This window comes from Oncorhynchus masou, chromosome 31 (assembly GCF_036934945.1).
Source record: "Oncorhynchus masou masou isolate Uvic2021 chromosome 31, UVic_Omas_1.1, whole genome shotgun sequence".
Taxonomy (NCBI): Eukaryota; Metazoa; Chordata; class Actinopteri; order Salmoniformes; family Salmonidae; genus Oncorhynchus; species Oncorhynchus masou.
This window is the reverse complement of record NC_088242.1, coordinates 75,387,929-75,399,277: the sequence shown is the minus strand read 5'-3', so window position 1 is coordinate 75,399,277 and position 11,349 is coordinate 75,387,929. Positions and strand designations below refer to the sequence as shown.

The window sequence follows — 11,349 nt, the reverse complement described above, 5'->3', positions numbered from 1 at the left end:
CAAAATGTGGAAAAAGTCAAAGGGTCTGAATCCATATTTTTGTCATCTGTATAACAAGGGAGCAAGTTCGCTATGCACGATTCAATTTTGTTTTTAGACGGATACAGCAGTCTGGCCTAAGCCCCACACAACTGTATGTTCCTGTGTTTACCATAATTCAGCTTTCAGTTCTTTCACCTTTCTAATGAATTAAAACCACACTATGTTGACATTGCTTTCTATTTCACATCTGAGACAACCAGAAAAGCATGCGATACTCACACACAACCCTGTATAGCACATCCATCTCTGAGCAAGAGCAATACAAACGTGTTAGTCATATAGCACTATGGGCATCCCAGAATTAAACCCAGATGAAAGCAAGCTTGCATAATAAGATATGTTTTGTAAAGTGTGCAGATTTGATCGTACTTGGTAACTATTGCATTGTTATATTTTTTAAAAGAAAGGAATGGCCAGCCAGCGGTTCCAGTTGATTGGTGTTTATTCTGACAATAGACACAAGGAAGCACATTCGACGTGCAGGACCACTATAGGTTGATGGCTGCAGATTCGTGATTGATCGCTTGCATTTTAATATCAGACTGGGTATTTTTTTAATCAAACATCTTTAAAATGACAAAAATAGTACAAAATACAATAAATGTGACAGTACCTGACGATAGAAACAAGGAAGCACGTTAGATGTGTAAGACAACAGTATGTTGATGGCTGTAGATTCGTGACTCGTCTGAAAATAGCAGGGAGCTAAAGCGACCATTAAAATTAGAGCATGCTCGTTATCTCGCTCTTACAGCAATAACATGACCAATATCTAACAGGTAGCGTACACATACAGTACCAGTATAGTTTGGGTTTTCCTTTATTTTTACTATGTTCTACCTTGTAGAATAATAGTGAAGACATCAAAACTATGAAATAACACATATGGAATCATGTAACCAAAAAAGTGTAAAACAATTCTAGATTTATTTTATATTTGAAATTCTTCGAAGTAGCCACCCTTTGCCTTTGACAGCTTTGCACATTCTTGGCCTTCTATCAACCAGCTTCACCTGAAATGCTTTTCCAACAGTCTTGAAGGAGTTCCCACATATGCTGAGCACTTGTGGCTGCTTTTCCTGCACTCCGCAGTCCAACTCATCCCAAACCATCTCAATTGGGTTGAGGTCTGGTGATTGTGGAGGCCAGGTCTTCTGATACAGTACTCCATCACTCTCCTTCTTGGTCAAATAGCCCTTACACAGCCTGGAGGTGTGTTTAGGGTCATTGCCCTCTTGAAAAACAAATGATAGTTCCACTAAACGCAAACCAGATGAGAGGGTGTATTCCTGCAGAATGCTGTGGTAGCCATGCTGGTTGAGCGTGCCTTGAATTCTAAATAAATCACTGACAGTGTCACCAGCAAAGCATCACCACAACATCACACATCCCCCTCCATGCTTCACGGTGGGAACCACACATGTGGAGATCATCTGTTCACCTACTCCATGTCTCACAAAGACACGGCAGTTGTAATCTAAAAACTCAAATTTGGACTCAGACAGATTTCCACCAGTCTAATGTCCATTGCTCATGTTTCTTGGCCCAAGCAAGTCTCTTATTATTGGTGTTCTTTAGTAGTGGTTCTTTGCAGCAATTCAACCGTGAAGGCCTGATTCACACAGTCTCCTCTCAACAATGTTGAGATGTCTGTTACTTAGACTCTGTGAGGTGCAATCTGAGGAATCCGTTAATTGCCCATTTCTGAGGCTGGTAACTCTATATGAACTTATACACTGCAGCAGAGGTAACTCTGGGTCTTCTCTTCCTGTGGCGGTACTCATAAGAGCTAGTTTCATCATAGTGCTTGCTGGTTTTTCAGCTGCACTTGAAAAACTTTCAAAGTTCTTAAATTTCCAGATTGACTGACCTTCATGTCTTAAAGTAATGATGGACTGTCATTTCTCTTCACTTATTTGAGCTGTTCTTGCCCTAAAATGGACTTGTTCCTTTACCAAATAGGGCTATCTTCTGTATACCCACCCTACCTTGTCACAACACAACTGCTTGGCTCAAACACATTAAAATAAGAAATTCCAGAAATTAACAAGGCAAATTAATTGAAATGCATTCCCAGAGACTACCTCATGAAGCTGGTTGAAAGAATGCCAAGAGCATGCAAAGCTATCATCAAGGCAAAGGGTGGCTACTTTGAAGTCTCACATGAAATATATTTTGATTTGTTTTACACTTTTTTGGTCACTAAATGTTTCCAAGTGTGTTATTTCATAATTTTGATGTCTTCACTATTATTCTACAATGTAGAAAATATCAAAAATAAAAAAAACCTTGTATGAGTAGGTGTGCCTCACCTTTTGACAGGTACTGTACATAGTGAACTCCTAAACATTGTAAATATGAAAATAGAATACAGTAATTTCAGAACGTGGCCTACCACCTGAAGGTCAATATCAGACTGGAAAGAATTGAAGTTTGCGATCTCTCCCTATCTGCAAGCATGACCAATGGCATAACAACTTACTGATATGTAAATTTAACCAACCAATAGGAATACACAATCAAAATACAGGTTTCTGCAGTGTCAAGTGGAAACATAACCAACCCTGTTACACAGACAATAGAATAATATTTACATTTTTAGTTCCAATACTCATTTACAGTATATACACAACCATTTGGCAGCGAGAAGTGTATGTACTATACTGCATATACAACCATTTGGTCACTATCATAATGCAGGAAGTGCCGAATGAACCACCATATCCCTAAACACACACAACAGACTACAGGCAGGGATTTGTATGCATTGAAGCCCTAAATCATTCAGGATTTCTCACAAATAGTCCAGGCATCTACTATCCAGAGGCCCAAAAAGGAGGACTTCCCGTGACAGAGGCAAGTCTAATACTCATGGTAAATTCAGCACCAGTGTGCCCCCTGCTGGAAAAGTTGATAATTCAGTTAGCCACTGCTAGGGCCTCTGGGACGAGGGAGGCAAAGAAGGCTTTGAAAAAGATCCAGGCAGTCCAAACGATGGACACCCTGTGTGGAGGCACCAGCACTGCAGTCAGGGGGTGTGGTTCATCAACCTCCGCCCCGGCCCCCTCTTCTCCTGCAGGGTCCTCCATCTGAGAGAAGAGGAGAAACTGTTAGCCCCACCGCCAGAGTTAAGATATAAACAGACTGTATTTATTCAACACTGTTACTGAAACGCTACATGCTGTGTGAGGAATGTTACTACATAAGGGCAGTAGCTAAATGCCTTGTTATAAAGCCATCTCTGTTTTCCACCGCCAGAGAGAACGTGTCTTACAGGTGGAACTGGGTTCCTGTCCTGGTGGTTCTGGATGACCTCGGGGACCTGGTTGTTGGGACCTCTGACCAGGGGCCTTCTCCTGAAGGGGAACCAGCCTGCTGTGTGCCTGAGAGGAAGACAACAGGGATTAATAAAGTAGATCTGCATGATTTTTCTTAAACTGTGTTTATTACACAGTCATAGCATACAGTCAAAGTACACAGGATACATGTTATTTGTGAGTACATCTTATTCACGTGATGGTGAATTTCATGTTATTAATGGTTAAGAACAGGAAGTGCAAAAAAAGAGGCAGTACCAATTTACTGATATGATAATAATGGAAACTCTGTTTACATTCCCAGGACCAGTACAACTAACAGATAATGAACATTTTCTTCTCATCCTTTTTTCTATTCTGGTTAGAGCCAGTTTTCGCTGATCTGTGAAGGGAGTAGTACATAGCGTTGTACAAGATCTTCAGTTTCTTGGCAATTTGTCGCATGGAATAGCCATAATTTCTCAGAACAAGAATAGACTGACAAGTTTCAGAAGAAAGTTCTTTGTTTCTGGCCATTTTGAGCCTGTAATCGAACCCACAAATGCTGATGCTCCAGATACTCAACTAGTCTAAAGAAGGACAGTTTTATTGCTTCTTTAAATCAGAACAACAGTTTTCAGCTGTACTAACATTATTGCAAAAGGGTTTTCTAATGATCAATTAGCCTTTTAAAATGATAAATTTGGATTAGCTAACAACTTGCCACTGGAACACAGGAGAGATGGTTGCTGATAATGGGCCTCTGTACGCCTATGTAGATTTTCCATAAAAATCTGCCATTTCCAGCTACAATAGTAATTTACAACATTGACAATGTCTACACTGTATTTCTGATTAATTTGATGTTATTTTAAATGGACAAAAAAATAATATTTTCTTTCAAAAACAAGGACATTTCTAAGTGACCCCAAACATTTGAACGGTAGTGTAAGAACAAACAAACAGCCACATAAACAGCAAACTCACAGGTACATAAGGAGGAGGCTGCTCATGACCAGGACGAAGCGACTCAGGCTGGAGTAGAAGTAGACGATGCTGAGGAAGACACCCAGACGTGCAGCCGTGTACACCCAGTCAAGCCAATCCCGATTGATATCCTCCTCATCCTCCATCACAGGTCCGCCCTGGGCGTTCATCCGCAGGTTCTGATTGGCTGCTCCCGGGTTGATGAAGGCGGCGTCCTGTGCATTCTGATTTGCTGGCAGGGCTGCTGGGATAGCGGCTTGGTGGGGTGCGACAGGCAGGGAAGGGCCGGTGGCTGGGGCAAAGGGGGCAGAGGCTGCTGCTGCTGCGTAGGCTGCATGGCTTTGGGACAAAAGACAGACACAGTCTAAGCAAAACACACTTCAAGTATTTTCCCTGCTTAACCCTTGCCTACGATTTCCGTGCCCCCGCGAAAATCTAATTAAAATCCCCAAGAAAATGTGTCTAAGCTAGAGATGTTTTTTTTTTGCATGGGCTGCTTCTCAATCCACCCCATCTGCCGATATCACCCAAGACTGGTATTTGTCAGACCATGACACATCCCATAAATCGTTCTTCTCAAGAAAATGTCCGTAGCGTCAGCACAGTTTGGCCTACAAACTGTTCTATTGAAAGATGATACTCTCACGAAAACGACAGTTCTAAAGACACCCACAAGCTTCACAAGACTCATCTGAAGTTGGTACAGCCTCTTCTGCCAACTTCTGTCTGTAGCCTCCAAACGGTTTGGGCTACACACTAATATGACATCTCAGTGGAAAGCCGACTCCTACGAACACGATGGTGTTCTGCAAGACTCGCCTGAAGGTCCCCGGTACCAGTTTTAAAAAATGAATAGAAGTATCAGTCAAAAGTTTGGACACACCTACTCATTCAAGGGTTTTTCTTGATTTTTTATATTTTCTACATTGTAGAATAATAGTGAAGGTATCAAAACCATGAACATATATGGAATCAGATGTTCAACAAATTAAAATATATTTTATATATTCTTCAAAGCAGCCATCCTTTGCCTTGATGACAGCTTTGCACACTCTTGGCACTCGCTCAGCCAGCTTCATGATGAATGATTTCCCAACAGTCTTGAAGGAGTTCCCACATATGCTGAGCACTTGTTGGCTTTTCCTTCACTCTGTGGTCTAACTCATACAAAACCATCTCAATTGGGTTGAGGTTGGGTGATTGTGGAGGCCAGGTCATCTGATGCAGCACTCTCCTTCTTGGTCAAATAGCCCTTACACAGCCTGGAGGTGTGTGGGGTCATTGTCCTGTTGAAAAACAAATTATTGTCCCACTAAGCGCAAACCAGATGGGAGTGCATATCGCTGCAGAATGCTGTGGTAGCCATGCCGGTTAAGTGTGCCTTGAATTCTAAATAAATCACAGACAGTGTCACAAAGCACCCCCACACCATCACACCTCCTCCTACATGCTTCATGGTGGGAACCACACATGCAGAGATCCTCCGTTCACCTACTCTGCATCTCACAAAGACACGGCAGTTGGAAACAAAAATCTCAAATTTGGACTCATCAGACCAAAGGACAGATTTCCACTGGTCTAATGTCCATTGCTCGTGTTTCTTGGCCCAAGCAAGGCTCTTCATATTATTGGTGTCCTTTAGAGTGGTTTCGTTGCAGCGATTTGACCATGATGGCCTGATTCACACAGTCTCCTCTGAACAGTTGATGTTGAGATGTGTCTGTTATTTGAACTCTGTGAAGCAGAGTGGCTGCAATCTGAGGTGCAGTTAACTCTAATGAACTTATCCTCTGCAGCAGAGGTAACTCTGGGTCATCCTTTCCTGTGGGGGTCCTCATGAGAGCTAGTTTCATCATAGCGCTTGATGGTTTTTGCAACTGCACTTGAAAAAACGTTCAATGTTCTTGAAATTTTCCAGATTGACTGACCTTCATGTCTTAAAGTAATGATGGACTGTTGTTTCTCTTTGCTTATTTGAGCTGTTCTTGCCATAATATGGACTTATTTTACCAAAAAGGGCTATCTTCCAGGTGACTACATCATGAAGCTGGTTGAGATAACGTCAAGAGTGTGCAAAGCTGTAATTTTTTTTATTTTACCTTTATTTTACTAGGCAAGTTAGTTAAGAACAAATTCTTATTTTCAATGACGGCCTAGGAACAGTGGGTTAACTGCCTTGTTCAGGGGCAGAACGACAGATTATTACCATGTCAGCTTGGGGATTCAATCTTCGATAAGCTCGGGGATTCGATCTTTCGGTTACTAGTCCAACGCTCTAGGCTACTTACCTGCCGTAATCAAGGCAAAGGGTAGCTACTTTGAAGAATCTCAAATATATTTAGATTTGTTTCACACTTTAGGTTACTACATGATTCCATATATGTTATTTCATAGTTTTGATGTCTTCACTATTATTCTACAATGTAGAAAATTGTTAATAATAAAGAAAAACCCTGGAATGTGTAGGTGTGTCCAAACTTTTAACTGGTACTGTACATAATTTAGTGCCTAAATATGGGGATAAATCTTTCTTATATCTCTCAGATATAGGACAGACAGTTCAAAACAAACTTCCTTTTACATTTTAAGGGGGACTGTTATTCCCATGTAGGAATCTGTTTTTCAATGTGTTTCTATTGGCTAATAGCAGTAATGCCAAATTCAATGTTCCATCAAATCATTTTTGTATATATGTTTTGATAACTTAATGGGTCTTAAAATTCAAAATCAAACAGCTAAATAATCCTTGGTATGACCATCTTAAAACACTTTCATATGTTAGCTTATTATCTATTTATTTTTGGATCAGAAAACTTGTGGGACCAAATAAAACCACCCATGGGCCAAATTTGGCCCGCAAGTTTGGGAACCCTGCTCTAGAGGGTTAATAATATGCTATGGCAGAACAGTAGGAAGTCACATAACTAAATGTGATAAAATGCTTGTGATTGAATACTTACTACTGCATGTAGTACTGGCGAGCATACATGTGCTGCAGCCAGAGAAGCTGTTGAGGGCTGTAGAGGGTGTAAGTGGGGAAGGTTGGGTTTGTCATCTCTGCTGCCACTAGCCTAGAAACAGGATAATAGCAGTGTGAATTACATGTCATGTCAGACTGAAGGATAGACCAATGTATTGCAAATAATCTCTCCAAGCAATATAACTCTTCATAAAGCAACACAAGTAATAGATACAGTACTAATACCACCAGCCTTATGCAAAGAATGCACCAGTCTTGTTAACTCACGTTGTAGTGCCAGGCCATGCAGATGCTGGTGGGGTGTGAGAGGGGGCAGGGGGCCTGCGCTGTCTCAGTTCTAGTTCAGTAGGCACAGATGGGGCTCGTGAGGCACCCTCTGGGGTCTGACCGGTAGGCATGGCCGATGTTTGTGCCTCTTGCTGCTCTGATTCCCTGACCTGAATCAAAAGTGAGAAATGGTGTTACACCACAGGTGTGGACATCAGTAGATGCTTCTCAGAGGAGGACCATCCTCAGTGAATTTCTGAAAAATAAAAAGTATTAATTTAAAATAAAAAATTGGCAAGGAAAGATTTTTTCCTCTGTTCACAGACAGCTGATGTGTTGTGCACTTAAGTCCACAAGCGAAGGGAAAAGGTGAGAGGAGGAGAGTGTGCTGATGCGAGAAAGAATATAACGAGCAAAGTCATCATGCTGTTGGTATGTGGCTACTATGAAAGTGAACTGTGTTTGCGTGTGATCAGGGGTGTTTTCTTTCCACCAATTCTGATGAAAACCTTAAACGGAAGCAAACGGAAAGGTGATAAACATATCTGAATTTCTCCAAAATAAACTCTCGTTTGCAACTGTTGGACTAATGATTACACCCTAGAAAAGCTAGATGCAGGCAAGTGTGTGCAAGGTGGTATTAAATGTGTCACTGTGTGTCACCTTGACTACTCAAACATTTCTCTTGACCTGTGTGCACCTACATTCTTAACCTTCATTCATAGGATAGGTTGTAGCAACTTCATGATGGCTGTAGGGAAAATGTAAGTATGATGTAGTAGTCTAAAGCTATCGATATTACATTAAGCTTGGTCAATGGAATATGAATGACAGACAATGAATGACAGTCATCGAATATGCTGAAATAAGGCCATGCCCATTCAAAAAAATACCGTCTTCCCTCATCTTAAACGATACTGACAAAGTGACAACAGAAACCATCACAGTAGACTAGAGGATTCAAAATTACATTTTTGGACAGTATCTAGCTTGTCCTTAGTTTTCAATTGTTCTAACGTGAAAGGTACTTGGTCCTGGTTCCTTAAACTGCACTTGAATATGTATTGTATGATTGTTTGCATACCATTCCCAATCTGAAATTTTTTTTTTTTTACAATCCCTCACAGACATGTCTAGACCCATTTGGCACTAAAATACAGGAATATACTCTCACACATTTTTTCTTTTTTTTATAGTTATGTGAAACCCCCAACCTAGCTATCTTTAGATCTAGCTGCATAGCTATAAGCTGCAGTAAAGTTTCAGAGATGCAAAGTTATGGTCTCCAGAGAATCCTAATGAGAGCATTTGTGCACCTGTCTCCTGCTACCCACTGAGCTGGGACTCCTCTTTCCAGAGAACAGAACAGACTCCGCTGACACATTCTCAACCACTGAATGGGGGTATAATTGAGACGATTTTGGCTGATAAGGAGTCATTTGATAAGCCAAAACGCCCTGTCAACTGTGTGAGGTGGCTTTTTCCTAAGCTGCATTTCTGGCTTTGACTGTCCTTTGTCAGCTCCAGGAGCTCCCAATTATTGCTACTAGTTAATATTCATGAGGTGTGCATGGTTTCTAAAGCAGAACATGAGGGAATCACTGGCACAGCAGAACTAAAAAGTTTCATCATGGTTTGGCACAATATCTTGGGGAGCAACAACTGAGACATTGTTGACTGATGCTATTTAATGAGTAGATTTAATATAGCTTCACCTAGGACTACATCATAACCTTCACATAGAATCCAGTGTCACAGTTTCAGATAGGGTTCCATATGGGTTACTTTACCTTTGGTCTTGCTCCTAGTGGACCTATAGGCTGAGTCCTTACTGCACACACCAGGTGCACAGTGGGTGTTAGGTCCGTCTGTGAAGACATATACATACATGATAAGATACACCAGACAACATAAACCACAGTAATATACATGACATCCATTCTTGGCACTGGACAGAGGGACACCCATTCAACCTTTTAAATAAATTAATACAAAATTAAATGACTATTGAAAAATCCTGTAAGAAAAGTAGTAAACTGAGTGATCAACATCTGATCTGAAGTTTAGAAAAGGGGTTATGAGGGGCTTATAATAGGCTTGAACTCCAGGGTTGTCAAAGTCCAGTTTTCAGTCTGGGTTTTGTTCAACAATAATGATTCTAGTATTGTGATTAATTGACCAAAAAGATGAAATATACAAACTGTCCTGCACAGTTTTAAGTCATGGCAGTAATACTAAAACTACGAAGACATGTTTTGCAATTACCGGAGTTAAGGTATTTGTGTGGGCTGACTGAATCCCTGATCTAGGCACATTATGTTGAATCAGTAACATTATATTTTTGACAGATGATGCCTGCAATCTGACCAGATGCTTGAAACATAACTCAGTATATAGAGTTCTGAGAATATGTCTAATTGTTAGATAGGTGAACAAGCACACACACCTACCTTTCTGAAAATATCTCTTACATGCAGGTGGTCTGGGAGCAGCTTGCCAGAGTAAATTAGTCTCTGATCACTTTCAGCCTGTGGGGGAAAGTGGGACAGATGTCAACACAAGACACACACTGACAGCAACCACGATTAATACACACAACTGTGCATAGCCGAGCTAGCTAACTTAGCTGTTTGGCTTGAATAATTGTTATTGACAGTAGCAAGCGTCACATTAGCTGACAAGCTTCTTTGACCTATATAACTTGGCAAGGACTTGCTAGATTGCTCTGGTAACGTTAGCTAGCTAAGTTAACTATTACATTCACTCACCGGGTTGTTTGGGTACATTCTCGACAAATGTGTCTTCAACTCTTTCACTGACCAGTCCATGTCAACTCCTTCAATCGTTTGATCCCCGTGGGCTTGATTAGGTGTTTTTATCACAAGCTTGATTGTTTTTTGTCTAGGAAAACCAGTATTGTCCATGTTTATTTTCTTGTGACCTCTCCCAACGCGATTAAGTAGTAGCTACAATGTAGCCTCTTAGCTATCAAGTAATAATATCAACGGAGTGAGTAACTACAGTATCTGATCATCTGAAATGTCAGAGATACAAAGTAGCAATCAATTTCTTCACCCGAAAACTTTTTAGTTGAAATGAGGAAGTGGTTGACGCAGCCTGTCGAGTGAAAAGGAGTGTTGTTTGGAAACACATTGTGGCTTGACGTGATTGGCTAACCAGGCTCGTGATCAAACGTGGAGGCTCGTGGAGTATGCTGTACTGCGCATGCTGTGCAAAGATAATGATACCAGCTTCGAAGTTACAGTTCACCAAGTATGAGTTATATCTGTCATATTTTAAGATTTTTCCTTGGCCTGTCCAAATTATTTTCCACATGCAAAAGACAGAAACATTTCATTAGATAATTGTGCTCTGTACTATACTTAGCAAACAAACATTTTGTGGATTCCGGTTGAACCAAAAAATAACTTTATTTTAAAAGTTAGGCTTCTTAGAATGACCATTGAAACTAGCATTATGATATTGGTGTTCAAGGGATGACACAATACAAGAAGCCTAGTTATCACTTTAATCTTTGTTTACAAGTCAAACATTTTTTATAAAAGCACAGGATTTTTTTTTTACTGACAATCACAAATACACACTGGTGTTACACTTCAAAACAGTCTATCAAGCATACCATCAACAACATGTTATATTCTACTGCATAGTGATGATAACTATCGTCAAGCATACCATCAACAACATGTTATATTCTACTGCATAGTGATGATAACTATCGTCAAGCATACCATCAACAAAATGTTATATTCTACT

At 40.5% G+C, this 11,349-nt stretch overlaps 1 protein-coding gene across 1 annotated transcript; it reads right to left on the bottom strand.

Annotated features, from left to right (window-relative positions):
• Nucleotides 1–466: 466 nt before the first annotated feature.
• On the bottom strand, nucleotides 467–10,724 carry LOC135524442 (homocysteine-responsive endoplasmic reticulum-resident ubiquitin-like domain member 1 protein). The gene is made up of 8 exons (XM_064951977.1): nucleotides 10,341–10,724; nucleotides 10,023–10,100; nucleotides 9,363–9,440; nucleotides 7,573–7,742; nucleotides 7,286–7,396; nucleotides 4,326–4,664; nucleotides 3,317–3,425; nucleotides 467–3,131 (listed from the first exon to the last, which is right to left on the bottom strand). The coding sequence occupies exons 1-8, from the start codon at nucleotides 10,494–10,496 to the stop codon at nucleotides 2,961–2,963; spliced, it is 1,212 nt and encodes a 403-aa protein (XP_064808049.1). The 5' UTR covers nucleotides 10,497–10,724; the 3' UTR covers nucleotides 467–2,960.
• Nucleotides 10,725–11,349: the final 625 nt, after the last annotated feature.

Excerpts from the sequence above, each read along its gene's own strand:
- LOC135524442 (XM_064951977.1), bottom strand. The coding sequence starts at position 10,496 with ATGGACAATACTGGTTTTCCTAGACAAAAAACAATCAAGCTTGTGATA. Across the intron at positions 9,441-10,022 it reads TAAGAGATATTTTCAGAAAG|ACGGACCTAACACCCACTGT; the intron begins GTAGGTGTGTGT and ends ATGTCTTCACAG. Across the intron at positions 7,397-7,572 it reads GCATGGCCTGGCACTACAAC|GCTAGTGGCAGCAGAGATGA; the intron begins GTGAGTTAACAA and ends TCCTGTTTCTAG.